The sequence below is a fragment of the Portunus trituberculatus genome, chromosome 1 (genome assembly GCF_017591435.1).
Source record: "Portunus trituberculatus isolate SZX2019 chromosome 1, ASM1759143v1, whole genome shotgun sequence".
In the NCBI taxonomy this organism is placed as follows: domain Eukaryota; kingdom Metazoa; phylum Arthropoda; class Malacostraca; order Decapoda; family Portunidae; genus Portunus; species Portunus trituberculatus.
Genome location: NC_059255.1, coordinates 935482 through 961379, shown reverse-complemented (window position 1 = coordinate 961379; position 25898 = coordinate 935482). Strand labels below are relative to the sequence as shown.

The following is a 25898-nucleotide window of genomic DNA, read 5'->3' as shown; positions in this document are numbered from 1 at the left end:
TCTGGGTTTGAATTTGTCGGTTGACGGACCGAACGCAGTAGTTTTGCTGTGATTGGCTGGCTCCCCGCCTCTGTCTCTAGCGCTCCTGGAGCTGGATCCAAGATTTTTTAACAACGTCAGAGCAACCTCTTCCAGCGAAATGGTATCCATGAATGCTTGGAGGGACGGCAACAAGGTTGCTTTCAGGTTGCTGGGAACACCACCTCTGGAGGTTGTGTTACTGTCTTATATATGCTTTTATGTTCACAAAACAACATTTCTATTAGCTTTTTACAAACCTTGCCCCAAGAAAGGATTGTTTTGTAATGCAGAAAGTGAAATCTTACATGGAATACCAAAAAATAAAGCAGAGATGAGTCTCCCGCTTCGTCTGTGGCTCATTTCATCTCTGCTTTTTTTTTTTTTGGTATTCTATGTAAGATTTCACTTTATGCATTACAAAACAATGCTTTCTTTGGGGCAAGGTTTGTAAAAAGCTAATAGAAATGTTGTTTTGTGAACATAAATGCGAGAATGTGAGAGAATTTGTATGTAGCTCCTCTAACTTGCAATGACTCTTATGACATCATAAAAGTAGTGGTAAACCGGTGGCCCAATATGCTGCCAAATGTATATATATATATATATATATATATATATATATATATATATATATATATATATATATATATATATATATATATATATATAATTTTTTTCCAACCCATGTGGTATGTTGGGGACCAGCCCAGAATGCATCCCCCCTATTTCCATTATTTCCTATGGGAAAATTGCGTCCACTTAACGAATTTTCGCTCTATGAACAGCGTTGACACCCCCTATCCTGTTCGTTAAGCAGAGTATTACTGTACAGGCAAACCCACTTAATGAACGGGTTACGTTCCTAAAAACTGTTTGTTAAGCGAATTTTCGTTTAGTGAACCAATTTTAACAAGTTTGACCCCTGACTTGAACTTCAATTGAGAGTAAACAAAGCGAGAGTCCATCATAGTACATTGAAAGGTTTAATAAAAGTAAAAATTAAGAACTTAAACATTTAGGCAGTTTAATTTAAGACTAAGTCATTATAATATACACTAATGTATGTATATAAGTAACTTTATAATGTTGTTGATCTTAATTCATAGAACAGAAAAGACAAGCAACCTGTGGAATGTAAACAAAGGGTGCATCATTGTACTGCATACAAAACTTATGTACCACATTTCTACAAGGCTTTGCATTTTGTCCATTGCAGAGTCATGAGTTGGTGGCATGTTGATCTGAATTGAAAATAGTAGATAGTAGATGGACTCAAGCCGTGGTGGCAAGCAGGGCTGTTAGTTTTCTCGGCTCTCTCGTGTCCGTGAATAACATCCAGCTTTGCTTCGAGAGTAAGAGACTTTCTGGAGCTGCAGGGCGTTTTGGTGGCATGTTGATCAAGGGAAGACGAGCTGCTGCTGACGCTGTTATTGGTTTGAACTAGGGGAGAGAGTGGTGCGCATTTTGTCCACGAGAGGCGCTGGTGTATTCAAAAGCCTGTCGGCTTGCATGATACAGCAGGGCTTTCAAACTTGGAAAAAATTACCTGGATAAAATTTTGTTAAAGTGAGTTTGGTGTTCGTTAAAAGAGCAGATGGTAGTAAACGGAGATGTTCGTTGTGTAAATCTACGTTAAGTAGGGGTTGCCTGTGTGTGTGTGTGTGTGTGTGTGTGTGTGTGTGTGTGTGTGTGTGTGTATTTACCTAATTGTATTTACCTAATTGTAACATACGGGAAAAGAGCTATGCTCGTGTTGTCCCGTCTCCATATCTATTAATGTCCAGCTTTTTCTTAAAATCATGAATATTCCTTGCGTTGACCACTTCCACGTCTAAACTATTCCATGCTTCCACCCTTCTATGAGGGAAGCTATATTTTTTCACATCTCTCCTATAAGTGGCCATTTTAGTTTTTTCCCATGCCCTCTCGACATTCTTCCATTCCACATACACAGATCTTCCCTATCCATTTTTCCATGCCAATCATCACTCTGTATATTGCTATCAGGTCTCCCCTTTCTCTTCTGTTTTCCAGGGTTGGAAGTTGCATTCTTTTCAGTCTGTGTGTGTGTGTGTGTGTGTGTATATATATATATATATATATATATATATATATATATATATATATATATATATATATATATATATATATATATATATATATATATATATATATATATATATATATATATATATATATATATATATATATATATATATATATATATATACCGTATTTTACGGCTTACAGGACGCACTTTTTTTCCTAAAAAAAATACTCTGAAAAATACTAGTGTGTCTTCCAAGATGAATGTTGTATTGTAAGGCAGCATCCAACCTCAAGTGAGCTTGGACACTTGACAGATAGCGACCTGGATTTGTATGTTGAGTCATTACATTATGATGTTAGCTTAAGTACTATTTAATTCAGCCTTTAATATGTAAACTCAGCACTTAGGTGTTACAAGTATTTCCAATACCATAATCCTTTTTGCAGCGTACTCAGTGTGTGGAGAAAATGGGCTGCTCCCACATCTCATAGCAACACACACATTCATGCACACGAATGCTTTTGATTTATGTTAATGATATGCCAGTAGGAATTGACAGTTACATGAACATGTTTGCGGATGATACTAAAATTATGAGGAGAGTAAAGAATGTGGAAGATTGTAACAAGTTACAGGAAGATCTTGATAAAATATATGAATGGAGTAAGGAGTGGCAGATGGAATTTAATATAGACAAGACCCATGTTATGAAAATGGGAAGAAGTAGATACAGACCAAACAGGGATTACAGGCTGGGTGATGAGAAAATTAAAGAGACCAATGAGGAGAAAGACTTAGGAGTAACCGTGCAAAACACCTTGTCACTGGAGAAACACATTAACAAGATTTTTTGGAAAACATACAACATGCTTCAAAATATTGGCCTTGCATTCCACTACCTAGATGAAGGAATAATGAAGAAGATATTATGTACCTTAATAAGACCCCAGTTAGAATATGCAGCATGTGTCTGGTCACTGCATATGAAGAAAAATGTGAAGAAGGTGGAAAGGGTACAGAGGCTGGCAACAAGGATGGTACCAGGACTCAGGGAGTTAGACCATGAGGAAAGACTGAGGAAGCTGGGGCTGACCACATTAGAAGAGAGAAGAACAAGAGGAGATATGATAACTATGTATAAATTGGTGAACAAGACTGACATACTGGACAGAGAGTTGATAAAGGTGACCACAAATAATCATCTCCGAGGACATGGAAAAAAGCTAATAAAAGACATCTGTCTAAATGACGTGAGAAAATACAGTTTCCCGCATCGTAGCATTGATAAGTGGAATAAACTGAGCAGTGATATCGTTGACGCGGTGTGTGTCAATCAGATGAAAGAGAGATATGACAGGAATGGACAAGGAGACAGGACACAGAGAGCTTAGCTCGGACCATGTAATACACAAATAGGTAAATACACACACACACACACACACACACACACACACACACACACACACACACGGGACATCGTCGATGGCGGAGGTGGTCGCTGAGCTCCAGAGCAATCATCTCTAATTCTACAGTTACCATTGCCTAAGAGTAACCAAGGTGGGAAAGGAGCTGGTAATGTTTGTCCCGTCTCCATATAGTCATGTTAACTGTTGATTAGCAAAATAATGTCCAGTGAAGGTAAATATAAACTGTAGCCTGCGTTTGAGCCATCAGCTGGTTTGTTTACATCTGCGCAACATGGCGGCCGTGAACTCGAAAGATGAATCAGACTTCACAGGGTTTCAAGGAATAATGGAGAAGAGCGCTTATGTGAAGAAAATTCTGGAGTTAGAAGGTAAAATTGAAAAACTGTTTGAAAAGTATGGGGCCTGGAAACGAGTTATGACAATGTAAAGAAAGACTGTGCCGATATGAAGAAGGAAAATGAAGCACTGAAAGAGGAAGTTAAGCTAATTAAAGTGAATTGCGAAAATGTGGAGAATCTCTAGGAAAAGTGATGGAGAAGCAGGCTGAATGGAAAAAAGTCAGGAAGTGGAAAGAAAGGAGGTAAATTACAAAGTTGCAAGTCTGGAAAAGGAAATCAAAGAGTCTGGGAGAAAACTTTGGGCCTTGCTGAAATTATAGATCAACAGATCATAGAAGAGAAGATAGCTGAGAAAGTGGTGAAGGTTATTAAGTCAAATGAGACATTGGTGAGGAAACTGTAGACAAAAGAGATGTGTGGTGATATTTGGTGTGGAGGAGGATAAGACACCGAGTAAAATGGAGAGAGAAAAACATAAAAAGGTGATAAATAATATCATTAATGTGGTGCAGGAGGAGGAAAAGACCTAGTACAAGAAATAGAGGACTTCCATAGAATTGGAAAGTTCACAAGAGAAGGTATGAGGCCAATAAGAATCAAACTTAAGTCACAAAAGGATGTAGATGAATTGGTGGAGAAGTCATGGAGGCTAGCCCAGCAGGAAACAACAAGGAAGATTTGGTTGAGAAGAGATCTCGGTGAAAAGGAAAGAGAAATGTTAAATGAGTTGAGAAAGGAGGCTTTGAAAAAAATGAAGAGAGGACAGAAGAGGAGAAGAAAGAGTTTTTCTGGAGAATCTTGGATATGAGACTGAGGAAGTGGTTCATAACCCAGAAAAGTACAGCAAGAAAGGACTAAAGAAACTTACATATGAGCGAAATGTAATGTATTCCAACATAAATGGAGTGATATCGGGATTTTAGAACTCAACGATTACTTGAGGGACAAGAACCCAGATATTGTGGGTCTTACTGAAACAAAACTGAGAGAGGAGAAGACCTGATGATGGTTGGAGAAGGAAATATAATGTTTGGAAAAGAAATAGAGTAGGTAAGATGGGAGGAGGAGTGATGTTGCTGGTTAAAAAAGATATAAAGGTGGATCAAGTGAAAAAAGGTATGGGAAAGGCAGAAGTGCTAAAGATCAGAGCAGAAACTAATGAAGGAAAAAGAGGCACTACATAGTGGTGTACGTACCACCTAAGACAAATGCATGGTCAGTACAGGAATATGAAGAAATGATAAGTGATACAGGAACATGTCTGGAAGAAATGTTGGGTGGCTGTGAACGAACTATAATGATGGGAGATTTTAATTGTAAAGAGGTGTGTTGGGAGGACTGGTCAATGGAAGGATCAGAGACAACATGGGAAATACACTATTGACACTGGCAATGGAAAATGTGTTAACTCAGTGGGTCAAAGAAGATACTAGGTTTGGAGGAGAGGAGCATCGTCAAGACTGGACTTGGTCTTTAGTACAGAGCCAATGGTCATTGAGGAGATGAGGGTGGAGTGCCCTTTAGCAAAGAGTGATCATGCAGTTTTGGAGTTCAAGGTGATAGACGAAGAGAAATCTAGAAGAAATGAAGAATATAAAGTGGGAAGATGGAATTATGCCAAGACAGATTTTGGAAACCTAAAGAAATTCTTTCAAGAGACAAATTGGATGAAATTCAAGAGTGCTAAGGAGCAAATGAAAAGTGGAAGGAATTTATAAAAATATACAAAGAAGGTGAGAAAAATTTGTACCAATAAGACAACATAGAGAAGTTGGAAAGCAGGACTGGTTTAACGATAGATGTGAAAAGGCTAGAACAAGAAAAGAGGATGCATGGAAGAGGTGGAGAAGGAAAAGACGGATTAAGCAGTGGGAAAGTTACAAAAGAGCAAGAAATGAATATGTGTTGATTAGAAGAGAAGAAAGAAAGAAACAAGAAAAGGATATAATTGATAAATGTAAAGACCAACCAAGGCTTTTTACAGACATGTGAACAACAACATCAAAAATAGAGAAAGTATTGAAAGTTTAGAAGTAAATGGAGTATGCAGTGAAGATCCCAGGAAATGGCAGAGGCTATGAATGGATGCTTTCGGAAGGTATTCACAAAGGAGACTGCTTTTGACAAACCACTGGTAATGGAACAGAAAGGGATTATGAAGGAGTTTCAAGTAACTGTGGAGGAGATCAAGAACATGATGGGGAGTTTAGAAGTGAGAAAAGCTGTGGGACCTGATGGGGTATCAGGATGGATTTTAAGAGAATGCAGGAGCAACTGGCAGAAAAAGTTTGTGAAGTAATTGATGCCTCATTAAGGGAAGGTGTAGTGCCCCAAGACTGGAAAAGAGCTAACATTGTCCCAATCTATAAATCAGGTAACAAGAGAGACCCATTGAACTATAGACCAGTGTCACTTACAAGTGTGGTAGCTAAGATGTGTGAGAGGGTGGTGAAGAATAGATGGACAGACTTCTTGGAGAAAAATGACATACTTTGTGAGTGTCAATTTGGTTTTAGAAAAGGGCGTTCATGCACGACAAACCTGATATGTTACTATTCGAGGGTGATAGATGTAATACAGGAAAGAGATGGTTGGGCTGATGGAATATATCTGGATTTAAAAAGGCCTTTGATAAGGTACCACACCAGAGACTGATCTGGAAACTTGAAATGGTAGGAGGAGTGCATGGCAGTTTACTAAAATGGATGGAAGACTTTTGGTAGGAAGAGAAATGAGAACAATAATTAAGGACAGACCATCAGAATGGGGCTTGGTGGAGAGTGGAGTTCCACAGGGATCAGTGTTGGCACCAGTAATGTTCGCGGTCTACATAAATGACATGGTGGATGGGGTGTCCAGTTATGTGAGCCTATTTGCAGACGATGCAAAATTGTTAAGAAAAGTGAGATGTGACAAAGATTGCGAACTACTCCAGGAAGACTTGGACAGAATATGGAAATGGAGCTGTACATGGCAAATGGAGTTCAACACGACAAAATGCAAGAAAATAGAGTTTGGCAAGAGTGAAAGAAGAATCAGGAGTATGTACAAGATAGGAAATGAAGACATAAAACCAGTCATGAAGAAAAAGACCTTGGGGTGACAATTACCAATGACCTATCGCCAGAGAGACATATAAACAAAATAATTGGAGAAGTATTGAACTTATTGAGGAACATAAGAGTGGCGTTCGTATATTTAGATGAAGAAATGATGAAGAAAATAATTACTGCAATGATAAGACCGAGGCTTGAATATGCAACAATACAGTGGGCTCGAACTTAAAGAAACACATAAGGAAACTAGAGAAAGTACAGAGGGCTGCAACAAAATGGTGCCTGACTTAAGAGATTTGACTTATGAAGACAGACTGAAAAGAATGCAACTTCCGACCCTGGAAAACAGAAGAGAAAGGGAGACCTGATAGCAATATACAGAGTGATGATTGGCATGGAAAAATGGATAGGGAAGATCTGTGTATGTGGAATGAAAGAATGTCGAGAGGGCATGGGAAAAACTAAAATGGCCACTTATAGGAGAGATGTGAAAAATATAGCTTCCCTCATAGAAGGGTGGAAGCATGGAATAGTTTAGACGTGGAAGTGGTCAACGCAAGGAATATTCATGATTTTAAGAAAAGCTGGACATTAATAGATATGGAGACGGGACAACACGAGCATAGCTCTTTTCCGTATGTTACAATTAGGTAAATACAATTAGGTAAATACACACACACACACACACACACACACACACACACACACAATGCATTATTTTGGAATAAATTTGTTGAACTTGAACTTCAACTTCAACATAACCTCAAGGTAAAGCATAGAAAAACCAGAAAACATGACCAGTGTTTTGAAAGACGATGTGAATGTTGACAAAGATAAGGCTCAATCACCTGAGCTTCATGCTTACATGCAACTTAATTGTCTGTCAAGGCTTTTCCCGTCGTCAATGTAATAATAACATTGGCATGATGCTAGCACACAAACAGGCAAGTAGAGTACACCAATTCTCAATTATGAACAACATGTATACATTGATAGAGTGAATCATAAATGTGGTAAACTTACTTTTCCAAAACAGTTTCCTCAAGAAATTTTACCATGATAGAATGACCATGGTGGAGGGATAGAGCAGCTTAATCACTTCTTCCACATGATGCTCCTTCCTTTTATCTCCTTCCTCTTCTTTCTTCTCTTCTCTCCCTTCACTCTGCTTGCTGCACACGGAGTATCCTGTCATCACAAACACTTCATAGTAACACAGAAATATGTAACATAGCTAGGAAGAATTCAAATGTGAAGCATTAATGCAATAATACCCATAACAGTTTTTTTCAAACTATAGTATATGTTAAAACTGCAAGTTTTCTTAAAGACACACCACCATCTTCAGATAGCGTATTTAATGATGAAGTAATGAAACACTGCTAACATGTTTTTGTCTGTGTAGTTGATATCAAGTATGGGCTAAAAAAAAAGCAAAATAACATTTTATGTACCATACATGCAAGGTATCATGAGAAAATGCATAGGCAGCAACAAATGTAAGGAAACTAAAACTTAAAAGATAACCATGAAATCAGGCACACAACAGGTTTCACTGCTATGGACTCTCATCATGTTATCTTGATGGTGCCTCCAGTTCAACTACAAGGATACATTAGCCCATACAGTGATTAAGTCCTTCAGCACCATTAAATATGCATGCATAAGATAAACAATGTAATATGTGGGAAGCAATAGCAAAAAAAATGTGATTTTCTGAAAACCTAAAATTGAGTTATTAATACTGCTGTTACTCTTGAAATGGTAAGTTCTATCTTAATTCCTTATATGTTTAAATTGCCATTATTTAAGCACTTTAAAGATCTCTTTTAATGCTCTGCCAAGTGGTAGGAATATGACTTTCGTTGCTTATGATTTTATAGCATTCTTTTTTATTTTCTAGGTGTGTATTTATATTAGACCTTCATATGGTAACATCAGGACAGAGCAGGAAATGTGTATCTTGTGGTAGCCTCTGAGGTAGACAGTCACAGGCAGTGTCTTGCCGGACGTCTTAGAAGGTAGACATGTAGCGCTGTAGTTAATCATCTTTTAATTTTCCACATTTTCCTGCACCTTAGAACACTGAAAGTCATGGGTTGTCAATCAAAGCTGAAGACCAACCAGAAAGAAAGGATGAAGAAGCTGAATCAGAGAAGAAGGAAAGAAGAAAAGGGCAAAAATCTCAGTCGCTCAGCACAGTGACATCTGCCACCAACTCATGACCTGATCGGTCACACAAGTGTCCTTTCCATCACCACCACCTATGCCTGTTCCTCAGCCTTACAGCAGTCAGCTTCACCATCACAAGAGTAACTGAGTCACAAGAAACAACAAGGATAGATATACATTTTCATCTTTTGAAAAGCAAGATTCTTCCTTTGTGAAGATGAGGAAAATTCATTCTTTCTGGTCACAACTTGAAAGTCTGGTATCAAGAACATGTACCATATGCTGGGGTATCAAGACAATGGAGGCAACAAATAACAGCTTTGATGCCTCTATCACTGTCATGTGTTCCACGTGCGGTGACAGTGACACATGAGTAACACCATGTCACTTGGTAGATGATGCTAGGAAGGAAAGACACCTCACTGAGCTGAACTGCAAGCTGGTATATGAGATAATAAATGACCTTGGCTGTACAGGATTGAACAGAATTATATAGCCTACAAACATCATGATATGCACAGCTCAACAGAAAACGCCTCATATCTCAAATCTAAAGTTACTGATATGACCACAATATCTCTATTAGTTTTAAGACTACAAGTAACTCTTGATTTATGCGTTTGATTTACGTGTTTTGTTATAAAGTGGCTGGAAAAATAATATAATTAATTTATTTGCGCGATCGGGCTTAAACGCGATTTGGCCCAACCGCATTTTCAAACTGAGCGAGACGCAATTTCAAACTGCGTGCCAAAGAGTTCCGCAGCTGGAATAGGTGGAGCTCCGCTCTTCTCGTGCCTCATTTGCAGCCTGCCAGCACTGAGTACAGACGGAATCTCTTCAATTCACCAAGATGGAAAAGTCCTTCATTCGGTTATTTTTGATCAGTGGAAATAAAGTGGTAAAGCTCAGAGGAAGATGGTGACTGACTGTGGTGTGAATGGTGAAGGCATTGACGCAGTGAGTGTTAAGTTTATGAATTCTTTGTTTTGCTGTTTTCTCTCATTATTTTTTGCTTTCTCTTATTATTTCTTCCTTTTTCCTTTACTTTAAATACACTTCTAGTGCTTAGAATGGTAAATAATAAAAACATGTTAATTTAGCAAAATAAATGGAGTATTTTGTAAAATTTTGGGGGGGACCACATCCCACATACCCCCTATTATCTTTTGTTTCTTATGAGAATTGCATGTTTGTTTTACGGGAATTTTGATGTATGAATGCCTCTTGGAACACATCTATTCGTAAATCAAGTTACCTGTACAGGTAATCCCGCTTAAGAACGTTCAAACCATGAAATTTCACTATAGGAACATTTCCTTTTACTACTATCTGCTCCTATAATGAACAATGAACTCGCTTAATGAAATTTTATCCAGGTAATTTTTTCCAAGTTTGAAAGCCCGCCATATCATGCAAGCCGAGAGACTCTTGAATACACCAGCATCTCTTCTGGACAAAATGCAAACCACTCATTCCACCCTTCCCTGCTCTTAGTTCAAAACAAAAACAGGGTTCATCTCGTCACCTCATGCTTAACCTTCCACCAAAACGCCCTGCAACCAGCCCTGCAATGTCACTTAGCATTGCTAAGAAGACCAGAAAGTCTCTTACTCTCAAATTCAAGCTGGATATTATTCAAAGACACGACAAGCGAGAAAACTAATAGCATTGCTCACCACCATCTTGACTCCATCTACTGTCTCTACTATTTTCAAGTCAGCAGACTCAATTAAGAAGGCTGGTGAGACTGTATCTTCCTTGCAAGCTAAAAGAACCACCTGAACTCATGACTCTTCAATGGTTAAAATGGAAAGCCTTGTGGAAATGTGGTGCATAAGTTTTGTGTGCAGTACATTGATGCATCTTTGTTTACATTCAGCAGGTTGCCAGCTAGCATATTTCCTGCTTCACTCTCTCTTTCATAAATCTAAGATCATCAACATTATAAAGTTACTTACATACACCTAATCCTCCGTTATCACTTGAAATTGGTGGCTAAAAAACCACACAATAACGGAAGTGAAGAATGAATAGGAAATGTATAAATTTGTGCCTCAACCCCAAAATTTTCCTAAAAACAGCTCTGAATAACAGAATAATACAAGACTGACGGGTAGCAGTGGTGGTGATGGTGAGCAGAGTGACCAGAACCAATCAGCTTCATTATTCAAATCACGTGACGTGAATACACAGCGATGATTGGTTGCTGGCTCCTCCTCCTCATGATCATCTTCCTCCTCCTCCTCTTCCCCCATCTAAACATTCGTCAGTGTATGGTTGGGATATGGGTAGTACTACTACTTCTACTACTATTACTACTACTGCGGGTGTGCAATAACGACTTTCCACATGCGCTAAAACTGAATTTCACAGATTTTCATGTGCGCGATAACGCTTAAACGCAATAACGGAAGGGCGCGATAATGGAGGGTTAAGTGTACATTAGTGTACATTATAATGACTTAGTCTTAAATTAAACTGCTTAAATGTTTAACTTCATAATTTTTACTTTCAGTAAACCTTTTACTGTACTATAATGCACTCTCACTTTGTTTACTCTCAATGGAAGTTCAAGTCAGTGGTCAAAATTGCTATAATTCGTTCACTTAACGAAAATTTGCACAATGTACATTTTTTTTAGGAACGTACCCCGTTCGTTAAGCGGGGTTGCCTGTAATTTCAGATACAAAGGTATCAATAGAATGAAAAAACATGGAGATTTTTTTTTAAACTATGGGCATGTCTAGAAAAACTAATAGAAAAGAAAAAAAAAGAAGGTAGTTTTTGTCATCGATATTTGATTTTTTTCATATATGAACTATGATAATAAAAATGTTTTACGATACAAAGCAAGCTACATACTTCTACAGCAAGTATGAATGGGTATCGTAAAATTTTTATTATTACCTGGAAGGTATTCAGCGATGTCAATGAAATTTTGTCTGTATAATCACTGGTCCTCATGTGCATGATGGTGCAAAAATGTTCTCTTAGGTTTGTTTAATATTTTTACAAATGGCGCTAAATGTCATTAACCTGCATCATAGAGAAGATTGAGGCTTGCAACATGATTAAGTTCCTGCATTTGAAGGGTTACAGTGCCCGGCAAATCCTTGATGAAATGAAGGCTGTCAATGGTGATGATTGCCTGTCATATGACACTGTTGTGAGCTGGAAAAGGAGTTTCCAAACTGACCACATGTCCCTCATGGATAAGCCGAGAACTGGACGACCATCACTCACAGACACTGTGGCCACAGTGAAAAAAGTGGAGGATCTTATCCTGGAAGACCGACGAGTAACCATCCAAGTGACCATGCATGAGACTGGTCTTAGTTACGGCAGTGTGTGGAAAATTATTCATGATGAATTGCATGTGTCTAAGCTTAGATGTCAGCACGCTGGGTTCCGCACTTACTGACCCCCCCCTCTAAAGGCAAACACGGTGTGACCTGTTGAGGCAGATGTTGACTCTTTTGCAGCAGAATGAAGAGGATTTCTTTGGTCGTCTGGTAACTATGGACGAAAGTTGGATCTATCTGTATGACCCGGAGACCAAAGAGATGAGCAAGGAGTGGAAGCACACCACACCCCTCCTCCCTCTGAAGAAGAAAGGCTACTGCATGTTCACCAAAGGAGTACACCTCCTTGCTGACAATACATCTGCCCACTCATCTCAAGTTGCAGTTGTGGAAGCAAGGCGATGTGGTTATGAAATCTTGCCACATCCGCCCTATTCTTCCGATCTCGCCCCAAGCGACTTTTTCTTGTTCCCAGAGATGAAAAATCCACTGTGGGATCAGCAATTTGATGATACAGATGATGTCATTCCAGAGGTGGAACAGTGGTTTTCCACGCAATCAGAGGACTTAGACAAAGGCGGCCTGCAGAAGGTCAAGAAACGATGGGAGAAGTGTGTCACTCTGGACAGTGACTATGTAGAGAAGTCTTAAGAACCACAAATAAAAATTAAGTTTATCAAAACCAGGGAGGACTGTCTGCTGTTACAGAAGGATATAAACAAGATCCATGAATGGAGTAGGAAGTGGAAATTGGAGTTTAATGCCAAGAAATGTCACATAATGGAACTAGGAAAGAGCAAAAGAAGACCAGTATGGAATTATTTAATGGGAGAGGAACAAATAATGGAGAATAAAGAAGAAAAAGATCGGGGAGTGATCATTCAGGAAAATCTAAGCTCCCAAAAAACACATAAGCAAGATATTTCATATATCATATAAAATGATGACAAACATAAGAGTAGCATTTCAATACATGGACAAAAATATGATGGAAAAAATCATCACAAGCATGATATGTCCAAGGCTGGAAAATGCAGCAGTGGTGTGGTCTCCAAACACTAAAAAGGATATAGGAAGATTAGAAAGGATACAGAAGATTGCTACAAAGATGGTGCCAGAACTAAAAGACCTAACATATGAAGAACAATTGAAGGAAATGGGACTACCAACCTTACAAGATAGAAGAGAATGAGGGGGACTTAACATTATACAAGATAGTCAATGGCATTGAAAAGATAGACAAGGAAGACCTGGTGCTAGTGACAGAAGATGGAAGGACAAGAGGACATGTAAAGAAGATTAGGATGAGGCAGTGTGTGAAGGATATTGGGAAAATACAGTTTTCCACACAGAATGGTGGAGAAGTGGAATGCATTGAATAATGAAGTTGTTACAGCACATAATGTGCATAACTTTAAAGAAAAATTGGATAAATGGAGACATGGAGACAGGACACTTTGAACCCCGTTTGAACTCTGTACAATACAACTAGGTAAATACATACAGTTTTCCACATAGAACGGTGGAAAAGTGGAATGTATTGAGTGATGAAGCTGTTACAGGACATAATGTGCAGAGTTTTAAAGAAAGATTAGATAAATGGAGACAATGAGACAGGACACTATGAGCCCCGTTCAAACCCTGTACAATACAACTAGACAAATACATACACATATACAGACACACACACAAAACAACACTTAGAGAAACAGAAGGCTGCAAGGATATCTATATAAAGAAAAATAGAAATGAAGAAGAAAGGAAGAGATACAATGAACTGGCAGCAGCAGTAAGGGAAAAGAATAATGAAAGGTCAGAAGAGGAGAAGAAGGCATTTTTTTTGGAGAATTCTAGGAGACAGGATAAGGAAATGGTATATAAACGAGAAGGAAGAGAAAAATGTGGAACATGTTTAACTAAAAATGATAAAGGCAAAAGACTAAAAATGATGTATACGAACATAGACGGGGTTTTATCAAGTAAATTAGAATTAAGAGATTACATAAAGAAAGAAAATCCAGATATTGTATGCCTGGCTGAAACAAAACTAAATAAGGCAATCAAAATAGACTTGGATAATAGGTATAATGTATGGAGAAGAGACAGAGTGGGTAAAGGAGGAGGAGGAGTCATGATTATGTTAAGGAAGGAGATAGTGATAAACCAAGTGGAATGTGGGAAGGAAAAGCAGAAGTATTGTATATTAAGATGCATATTAATAAAAAGAGTTAACAATCATTGTAACATATGTGCCACCAAAACAAATTCATGGACCAATCAAGAATATAAAGACATGATAGATGACACAATAAGGAGTCTAATGAGAATCGTTAAAGAAAGGAGAAAAGTGATATTAGTAGGAGATTTCAACTGTAAAGAAGTGGACTGGGAAAATTATGAAAGTGGTATGGGGAAGAAGCCTGGGAGAAAGATTCTTGAACCTAATGATAGACAATATGATGGACCAGAGAGTAAAGGAATGCACAAGATTCAGAGGAAACGACGAGCCGGCGAGATTGGACCTAGTTTTTACAAGGGTATACAAATGAATGATGATATAAGATATAAGTGCCCATTGGGAAAGAGTGACCATGCAATATTAGAAATAGATATAGAAGAGGGAAAGGAAGATAGAGACGATTCATACAAAGGAGACCGATTAAATTACAGAAAGGCTGATATTGAGAATCTCAAGAACTATTTTAAAAACGTAGACTGGGAGGAGATGGAAAACTCAGAGACAATGCAAGAGAAATATAACTTATTTTTGGAAATATACAAAACAGGAGTCAGGAATATGTCCCAAATATAGACCTAAAGAAGGAAAGAAAGATTGGTTTAATGCAAGGTGTGCTAGGGCAAAGGAGAAAAGAGATGGAGCATGGAAAAGGTGGAGGAGAAATAGAAATCCAGCAAATAAGGAAAACTTCAAGGCAGCGAGAAATGAATATGTTAAGGTGAGGAAGGAAGAGGAAAAGAACTTCAAAAAAGACATTGTCGAAAAATGTAAGGAGCAACCAAAATTGTTCTATAGATTCATAAAGAAACAATAGAAAGGTTAAAAGAAGAGAACGGGATGGTGGAAGACCCAAAAGTATGGCAGAACTATTAAATAAAAATTCCAGGAGGTCTTTACTAAGGAATCCAAATTTGAAAGGCCACAGGGTAATAGAGAGACAATCTATATGAAAGAGATTAAAGTAACCAAGCTTGAAATAAAAGAGTTAATGAAGGAACTGGATGAAGAGAAGGCAATGGGACCAGATGAAGTCTCAGGCAGAATACTGAAAGAATGTAGGAAGAACTAGCAAGTCCTATATACAACATCATAAAATGCTCAATAGAAAATGGAACAGTACCAGTAGAATGGAAAAGAGCTGAGGTGGTTCCCATATATAAGAGCGGAAGGAAGGAAGAACCTTTAAATTACAGACCGGTATCACTAACTAGTGTAATATGCAAGATGTGTGAAAGAATAATAAAGAAACAATGGATCGAGTTCCTTGAAGACAACAAATTAATATCAAATAGCCAATTTGGTTTTAGAAAAGACGGTCTTGTGTAACTAATTTATTGAGTTTCTATTCTAGAATAGTTGATAGAGTACAAGAGAGAGAGGATGGGTTGACTGTATTTATTTGGATTTAAAAAAGGCATTTGACAAAGTGCCACATGCAAGATTACTATGGAAGTTAGAGGAGAAGGGTGGCTTAAAAGGAAGCACATTGAGATGGATAGAAAATTATTTGAGGGGGAGAGAAATAAGGACGGTAGTTAAAGATATGAAGTCCAAGTGGAGAGCAGTAGAAAGCGGAGTGCCACAGGGGTCAGTATTGGCACCAATACTTTTCCTCATTTATATTAACGACATGCCAGAAGGAGTGAACAGCTACATAAATCTGTTTGCAGATGATACGAAACTGTGCAGAGTTATAAAGCAAAAGAGGATTGTGAAATACTGCAAGAAGACCTAAATAAGATCTGGGAATGGAGTAAAAAGTGGGAAATGGAATTCAATGTGAACAAAAGCCATGTCATGGAAATGGGAAAGAGTGAAAGACGACCTGTGGGAATCTATAAGATGGGAGATGGAGTAGAACTGGAGAAAGTAAAAAGGAAAAGGACTTAGGAGTGACGATGGAAGAAAACAATCAACCAGTAAGCCATATTGATAGAATTTTTAGAGAAACATATAATTTGCTAAGGAATATTGGAGTAGCATTTCACTACATGGACAAAGAAATGATGAAGAAATTGATAAGTACTATAATAAGACCCAGATTGGAATATGCAGGAGTAGTGTGGACCCCTCATAAAAAGAAACACATAAGGAAATTGGAGAGGTTACAAAAATGGCTACAAGAATGGTTCCAGAATTTGAAGGGATGACATATGAGGAGAGACTAAAGGCTATGGATCTACCAACCCTGGAACAAAGAAGGAGAGAGGAGACCTGATACAAGTTTATAAATTGATCAATGGAATGGACCAAGTGGATAATGAGAAACTGATCCTGAGAGAAGAATATGACATCCAAAGCACAAGATCGCATAGTAAAAAGCTGAGAAAGGAAGATGTCTGAGAGATATTAAAAAATATAGTTTCCCGCAGAGATGTATTGAGACGTGGAACAGTTTAAATGAAGTAGTGTCTGCAACGAGTGTGCATACTTTTAAAGTAAGATTGGATAAGTGTAGATATGGAGACGGGGCCACACGAGCATAAAGCCCAGGCCCTGTAAAACTACAACTAGGTAAATACAACTAGGTAAATACACACACACACACAAACACACACAAACATGCGAGGTCAAGGCACACACAGGTCAGACACGGACCAACGTTCCTCGCGATCAGCTGATCTCAGTACCAGAGGTTGTTGTGTTTACCGAGGCCTGGCAAATGTGCGACTTGTGTGACAATAGTTTCCAGGAAGTACATTGAAAGGCACCATGAGTCAGAAAGAGCTCACACCCATAAGCAGGTATGAGAATTGGGAAAAAGTACAAGAAAAGGAGATTATGATGATGAAGGAGAGGAAAGATTTGAAGGATTTGGTGAGACAAGTACCACCCTCCATTTTAAATTTGGAGAAAAAACTAGACAACTGAATAAGGGAGATGTTGTGGTCAATGTTATGTTACCACAAAGAGGACACAGAGTAGCAGTGTTGTTTGTTCAGGAACTCTGTCACACTGTCTTCACAGGAGAGTTAACGAAAACACAGCTTGGGTTTTCCTTATACATTAAATCCTCATTATACGGTGGTTCTTTATCTGGTAAATTCACAGTTACAGTATTTGGAAATTACTACCCTCAATTCGATATGCGGTAAGAAAAACATCACATGAAGGATAGGTATCCGGTCATGTCATCCGAGAGGGCCTAGCGCTTGGGAGCAGGGGTGATGACTTCATCCACGACACACCTCCCCGCCACTCACAGTACTGACTTTAACTTGACCACCCTTGGAGCCTATTATCTCTTCCCCTCCCCCTCTTTTTTTTAACTGCATTACACATTACTCACATGCATTACTAATTAGATGAATAAATGTATTATTAAAGGGTCTATTGTAAGCACAAATATATTCATAATAACCATGGCAAACACTAATAGCCTACTACCAGCGGCAAACCATGCAGCAACTAATAAAGGGCACAGATGGGCCTGGCAAGCCCACTATCAGTGAATGGTGGAAGTCTAGTATAACATCAAGCATGCTTTAGATAACATCAAGTCATCTTGGGACGAAGTGAAGCCGTCTACCAAGAACTTGGCGTGGAATAAAGTATGACCAGAATGCGTGCAGACGATGACGTCTTATCTTTGTCTGCCCACTCAGTGGAAGATGATGAAGGGCTGAAATCCCTACTGTCCCTTAGCCTCGGGAAGGACATCATCTGATAGAATACATGGCGATTGAAAGGTAAATAAAAATATTTTCAGTTTATTTGTTTTTTGTGCAGTACTTTCCTTTTTTTTTTTTTTTTTTTTTTTAATGACTACTTCCATGTATTTCTATTTCTGTAGGGGTGACTTTTGACATGCTGTAACGCATTCCTTATTATTATATGTTATAATGGATTCGGTACACAGTAAATTTGATATGCGGTAAGGTTTTCAGGAACGCATATGTACCGTATAACGAGGACTTACTGTATTAACAATATAGTTATTTACACTACACAAGGAGAGTCTCGTACACACACAGTCCACAGCTCCCTGGCAAGCGCCTGGGAGAGTACAACAGCCAATTCATGTGTTCGTCAGACTCCAACTAATGTAGCTCCGTCTTGTCATCTTTCGTCAGCAAAAACTCACTGACACTGGTGAGCAACTCATATATTTAAGAACAGTTACAAATGCATTGGTCACAATAGTTAAAGTATTACTTCATTATAAATGAAAGAAAGAAAATATATGATAGCACTAAGTGTATGTCTATGCGGTTATAATTACATATATATAATCCTGCAATAAGAGGTTCCCACACTGAGCCTGTGGGAATGTATACTGACTTAGCATAAGAAATGCTTGCATATGAAAATGAAAGGATGTGCTTCTCGCTAAGATAGGCCTCGCTTCTCATGGCTGTGTGTAGAAACAAGGAAAAAAATCATTATATACAATTCATATCGTAACACCGCTCGGTCACATACCTGCCAAGTCCTCGCACCATAAAAAGAGAGCATACATAGATATATACTAACTGTGTACCTAGCATTGTCAAACTGTACTATAGGAAGTTTACGGTTTGAGAGTGAACTCGCTGCGGCACAAACATCATAGCAGTAAGATTAGGATGGGAACAAAGTAAATAGATGCATAAATAAATAAATATAAACAAAAGGATGATGGTACTCAGGAAGAGAGTCCTCCATGTTCTGAGCAACTTTAGAGTAAGGAAAGAAAGAAAGATTTGTACAACAGGTATGAATGAAAAAATGAAGAAAAGAAAAGTTGGCAGAAAATTGACATTTGGGATAGATAAAATGATTGTAGTCATAAAGTGGCAAAAATGTGAACTGCCTGATGACTAAGAATCCTCGTATACATTGTGTCAATCGGTTTAACAACTGTGAGAGGATACGATTTGGAAAAAGAAAACAATGGTAGCTTTGGAACGGAAATTGAGTATAAATGCTGATATTGTTTAAACGTATACCTGGAAGAACAAGGCAAGAAAGCAATTCTATGCGTAAACTTGAGCATGAATGATCTTATACACATTCTCCTGAAAGGGACGAAAAATGAAGAGTAGCGTCGCAGTGATACCAGTGTAAAGAAGGCAACACGCAGCTACTTGGAGTCCCTTGAGATAGTGGTAAACACAGAAATGTCTTGTGTTAACAGAAAATTAAAAAGCATGATGTGTTTAGTAAGAAAGCGTAAGGCAATGTGAGTAAGTCTATGCCAAGAAAAAGACAAGCAGTTGTGATGCTCTAACTGGCATCAGTGAGGGTGTAAATGGAGTTGTTAGCAATCGCTAGTGATAATATGACTATAAATCCTCATTCCAAGCTGTACTGAAAGAATCTAAGAGAAATCTAAGAAAATTATCAGTAACACAAGCCTGTAGAGGCATGCATAAGATGTCTATCAAAGTTATGTATAGTGGTAGCGAGTTGGCAGAAGTAAGCTAATGTAGGCTTTAGAAGAAAACCAATATGGCTGGTGTGAAGTGTATGGATGGAGTAAATTGAATATTGCTATGCATGTGGTTAGGAGTGTGATCGGAGATTGTCAGAGTGAGTAGGATGAATAGTAGGTGGGATGGCAGGGGTTGGAGGATGATTACTCGGTTTGCAAGTGCGACTATGCAGTTTTTTTTTTTTTTTTTTTTTTTTACATAGGGAAGAGGGCCAGCCAAGGGCAAAAAAAAGAAAGTTAGAAAAAAGCCCACTTGAGCGCTGGCTCTCCAAAGAGTACAAAAAGTGCCAAAACCGTCAGCCAGAATTAGGGGAGCAAATGCCTCGATACCTCCCTCTTAAAAGAAGACAAGTTGTAGGAATTTGGAAATACAGATGCAGGGAGGGAGTTCCAGAGTTTACCAGTGAAAGGGATGAATGATTGAGCATACTGGTTAACTCTTGCATTAGAGAGTTGGACAGAATAGGGATGAGAGGAAGAAGAAAGCCTTGTGCAGCGTGGCCACAGGAGGATGGGAGGCATGCAGTTAGCAAGATCAGTAGAACAGTTACCATGAAAATAGCGATAAAATATAGAAAGGGATGCAACATTTCAGCGGTGAGAAAGAGACTGAAGACAGTTAGTCAGAGGAGGGGAGTTGATGAGACGAAGAGCTTTCGATTCCACCCTATCAAGCAAAGCTGTGTGACTGGAACCCCCAAACATGTGAAGAGTACTCCATACAGGGATGGATAAGGCCCTTATACAGAGTAAGCAGTTGGAGGGCGAGAAAACTGGCGGAGACGCCTCAGAACACCTAACTTCATAGAAGCTGTTTTAGCAAGAGATGAGATGTGAAGTTTCCAGTTAAGATTATGAGCAAAGGACAGACCGAGGATATTCATTGAAGAAGAGGAAGACAGTTGAGTGTCATTGAAGAAGAGGGGATAGTTGTCTGGAAGGTTGTGTCGAGTTGATAGATGGAGGAATTGAGTTTTTGAGACATTGAAAACTACTAGATTTTCTCTGCCCCAATCGGAAATTTTAGAAAGATCGGAAGTCAGGCGTTCCGTGGCGTCCCTGTGTGATCTGTTAATTTCCTGAAGGGTTGGACGTCTCTGAAAGAACGTGGTATCATCAGCGTAGGAGTGGATAGGGCAAGAAGTTTGGTTAAGAAGGTCATTAATGAATAATAGAAAGAGAATGGGTGACAGGACAGAACCCTGAGGAACACCACTATTAATAGGTTTAGGAGAAGAACAGTAGCCGTCTACCACAGCAGCAATAGAGCGGTCGGTCCTATTCAGGATAGATTCAAAAACTTTAGACAAGCAAGAGATTAAAGCTATAGGACGGTAGTTTGAGGGGTTAGAACGGTCACCCTTTTTAGGAACAGGCTGAATGTAGGCGAACTTCCAGCAGGAAGGAAAGGTAGAAGTCGATAGACAAAGTTGGAAGAGTTTGGCCAGGCAAGGTGCAAGCACAGAAGCACAGTTTTTGAGAACAATAGAAGGGACCCCATCAGGTCCATAAGCCTTCTGAGGGTTCAGGCCAGCAAGGGCATGGAAAACATCATTACGAAGAATTTTGATTGTAGACATGAAATAGTCAGAGGGAGGAGGAGAGGGAAGGACAAACCCAGAATCGTCCAAGGTGGAGTTGTGAGCAAAGGTTTGAGAAAAGAGTTCAGCTTTAGAGACAGAAGAGATGGCAGTGGTGCCATCAGGATGAAATAAAGGAGAGAAAGATGAAGAAGTGAAGTTATTTGAGATGTTTTTGGCTAGATGCCAGAAGTCACGAGGAGAGTTTGAGTTTGAAAGATTTTGACATTTCCTATTTATGAAAGAGTGTTTGGCAAGTTGAAGAACAGACTTGGCATGATTCCGGGCAGAGATATAAAGTGCATGAGATTCAGGAGATGGAAGGCTCAAGTACCTTTTGTGGGCAACCTCTATCATGTATAGCACGAGAACAGGCTGAGTTAAACCAAGGTTTAGAAGGTTTAGGTTGAGAAAAAGAATGAGGAATGTACACCTCCATGCCAGATACTAACACCTCTGTTATGCGTTCAGCACAAAGAGATGGGTCTCTGACACGGAAGCAATAATCATTCCAGGGAAAATCAGCATAATACCTCCTCAGGTCCCCCAACTGGCAGAGGCAAAACGCCAGAGGCACCTTCGCTTTGGGGGATCCTGCGGAGGGATTGGAAAAATAGGACAAGATACAGAAGCCTTAGTTATCTTGAGCCTGTCACTGTGAACCATTTACACTTTCCACAATATTGAGAGCTGGGTAAACAATTGCAAACTTGTTACCATTACCCTCACTGACAATTAAGCCCAGATCCATGAACTTAGGGGACAATTTGGATTCCCTTGGGGGCGCTTGAACCATCACCATATCTCCAACTTTAAAGGTGATAGGAGCTGCACGCTTGTGTTGTTGCTGCATCATCTCATTCCTAGAAGCAACCAATTTCTACCTAACCTTTTTATGCATGTCTGTGAAAACTCGCAGATGCTGGGAAGAGTAGTCATCTATGTTATAGACAGGCTTAGAGGGACCCGCCAACAAGTCGTATAGCAATCTCTGATCTACTCTATAGAGAATATAGTGCGGGGTTTTCGCAGCTGATTCATGTACTGAACCATTAATGCAAGCCGCAACCTGAGGAATCCAGTCTTCCCAGTTGTCATGGAAGCTAGTGACAACATGACAGAGGGCTTCAAGGACTTTATGATTGGCCCTCTCTACCAGGCCATTTGAACTTGGATGGTAAGCTACGGTAAACATCTGTTTGATGTTATACTTAGCACAGATCTCCAATAGCAAGGCATTTCTGAACTCCATGCCATTATCGCTAAGGAGAACATGTGGAGTGGTGTAAGGACAGAACAAGTGTGTAACTAGCACATGTGCAATTGCAGGCACTGTCTTAGCTTTTACTGGGGACAAAACTACAAAACGAGAGAAATGATCTATACAAACCAAGAGATACTGGGAGCCTTGGTGACTTATCGGAAGCTGCAGAAGGTCCATTGCAACTACATCCCATGGTTGTGCAGGTGGTGGGTATCCTAGCATAGGCACAAGACAATACGTAACGCCCTTATGCTTAGCGCAGCTAACGCAATGCGAAACATAAACGACGTCTACTCTCATATGAGGCCAATAATATGCACAATGGATGGCAGCCAGGGTTTTGTCGCGACCTGGATGTCCAGCTGTAGGGTGATTGTGCATAAGTTGTAGAATGACTGGAACAAAAACTTCTGAATAACCAAAAGATTTTTCCCTCCATTTTCTTTTGGGCCTTGCCTGCATAAGACATTAGACGGTGATAAAAAGAATTGTGAGAAGGGTACATGTAACGGGGGGCAAAGTGGAAAGATCACCAGATTCCAGAGCTTAAATTACTTTCCCCCTTGTCTGATGCTTTCGTTGTTCCACGCTGAGTTCCTGAAGAGAAAAATTATGTACTGGGGATGCTTGACAGACTGCACTCACTGGGAAAACTACTGTCCTTTTTAGGACGAGAAAGAGGGGACTGTTCCAGGGGGAATGTGAGTGTTTGATCTCTCCCTGATGGAGCATCTCTTTGATTTGCTCATCCACAATTTCCCTCTGACTGTGGGGTAGTCTGTAAGCTGGAATGTAAACTGCTTTAGTGTTTGGTTTGAAAAGAATACGGTGTTCAGCATGCTCCGTACTACCAAGAGGCTCACCAGGCAACGCTATCATGTTGCAATGTCCTTCGAGAATATCCAGCAGCGAGTGCTTCAGCTCCGGATAATCCACAACACTGACAAGTGAGCTTAGAGGTGGGCCTGACCCCAGCTCGCTATTAGAGGTAGATGACACCGTTGTGACACAAGCTTTGGGAAAGTCTAAAGGAGTAGGCAAAACCTTTTCATCGTAAACTAATCCGTCTCCAAGGTTGGGACCATGTTTCACACGTACTGGTCCCCCTGTAACGTTCACCACTAAAGCAAAAGTGACATTACCTTCCTGAACTGTGCAAAGTGTGGACTCCACTGCAAGGCGCTGAAGTTTACAAGGGCCAGTGAAACATATGTCACTGTTAAGTGGTGCATCAGGCACTGTGATTGTTACGGCCTGCCCGTAACAAACTACACTACCATCACCTCCTCCACTTGCTACCTCGTTCGCCACCTATCCACCTCCCCTTCCACGTCACTGTCTCATGAACCTTCCACATCATCGTCTCATGAACCCTCCACATCACCGTCTCATGAACCATCCACGTCACCGTCTCATGAAGCCCCGCTACTGTCCCGAAGTTGGATTCACGCAGCCCCAATCGACTCAAGTGGAAGTGTTAAGCAACCTCCCTGCTTTCTGGAAGTCAGTCGAGGTCAAGGCCTCAACCAGTGAACACAACGCCTCTTGGACTACCGTGGGATCCACCTCACCCAGCACTTCACCACTGCGACACCTCATAAGTATCACTTCCCCTCGTCCCGTTTTTTCCATATTGCCTCCATATAGGATTAGTATTATTGTTAGGTATTAAGTTGGGTTCTTTATTGTTGTATTTATTTATGTGTTATATATATATATATATATATATATATATATATATATATATATATATATATATATATATATATATATATATATATATATATATATATATATATATATATATATTCTTGTGTTTCATGTTATATCTATGTGTATGTCAGTTTCATTGTCATTGGGTTATTAAATAGTTTCTTAAGTGCCTCTCTTTGCATTTCCTCACCAGTTGAACCTGCAGTGTTTTTTTTTTTTTTATTGTTATTGTTCACCAGCTCCCCGATGCCAATCTTATCCATTTAACCAGTGAACGTAACAATTGGCGACCGTGACAGGACCATTATAACCCCTGTTCAGTGTTCCATTTTTCCAGTGACTTTTTTTCTGTGATTACATTTTTTTTTTTGTGTGTGTTTCTGTGATGTTGTGACTTTGATGTGTTTTTTTTCTGTGACTTACCCTGTGTGTGGTTTAAATTTACCTTTGTGTGATCAAGTGGCTCCTTTTCGGTTAAAAGTGCTTTGTGACTTTCATTGGTATTGCATAGCAGTGGTAGAGCAGGAAACCAGGTAGAAAGGCGTGTTCAATGATAGCACTTATCTCTATTTTTTGCACATAGGCAGGTGTGTAATAAGTGTTATCCAAGTGTTGGGATCATCATATGTTCATGCGAACCCTCAATCCCCTCACTTCGCGGATAATTTTTCTCGCTAGTTAGAATCGGCCATTTTAACTAGTCCCTCAGACTAATCCGCCTCCTTATCAATAACAAGTCTCAGTGCAATTCGCTCCTCATTCTCAAGTCTCGTAACTAGAGTAATCCGGATCCCTCTTAATGCCGTAATTCTCTAGTTTACCCCCTCATTAGTGATTGTACTCATAAGTGTTTACTTAAGTATAATCTAGGTAATTTCCAAGGTTGCCTTTATTATCACTCTGCCAAGTTCCTCACTTAAGTAATTCGCTTACCATTTTTATGTTGTTGTTTGTTTAACATCTATTTAATATGGCTTCCACTCAGTTTAACGTTGAAGATTTTTGTGCTGACCCTTCTCTGGAACAACTTAAAGATGCTAATATAAAAAAGGACCAGTGGAAAGCCATCGCTAAACATTTTGATGTTCCCATCACATCTCAGATGACTAAAGAGGTCGTTAAGAATGTAGTTGTTGAACATCTAGTGCAAGAAGGTCAGTTGCTAGGAAATGCCATAGAATAGTTAACTCCTATGTCAGCAGCCTCTACGAGGACTATAATACACAGTCCCCAGGAAGAACAGGATAAGAATAAGATAAGTCAGTGGGAAATTGAGAAGCTTAGACTAGAATACCGGATGCATGAAAAACAAATGCAACT

General features: G+C 39.3%; 1 protein-coding gene across 2 annotated transcripts in view; it reads right to left on the bottom strand.

The window, feature by feature from the left end:
• The window catches only part of LOC123507346, a 170850-nt gene that overhangs the window by 10659 nt on the left and 134293 nt on the right, over positions 1-25898 (bottom strand). For both annotated transcript variants that reach the window (XM_045260159.1, XM_045260231.1), the window contains one exon: positions 7916-8080. In XM_045260159.1, the coding sequence (XP_045116094.1) occupies positions 7944-8080 (137 nt within the window). In that variant the 3' untranslated portion in view covers positions 7916-7943. The remainder of the gene's footprint in view (positions 1-7915; positions 8081-25898) is intronic.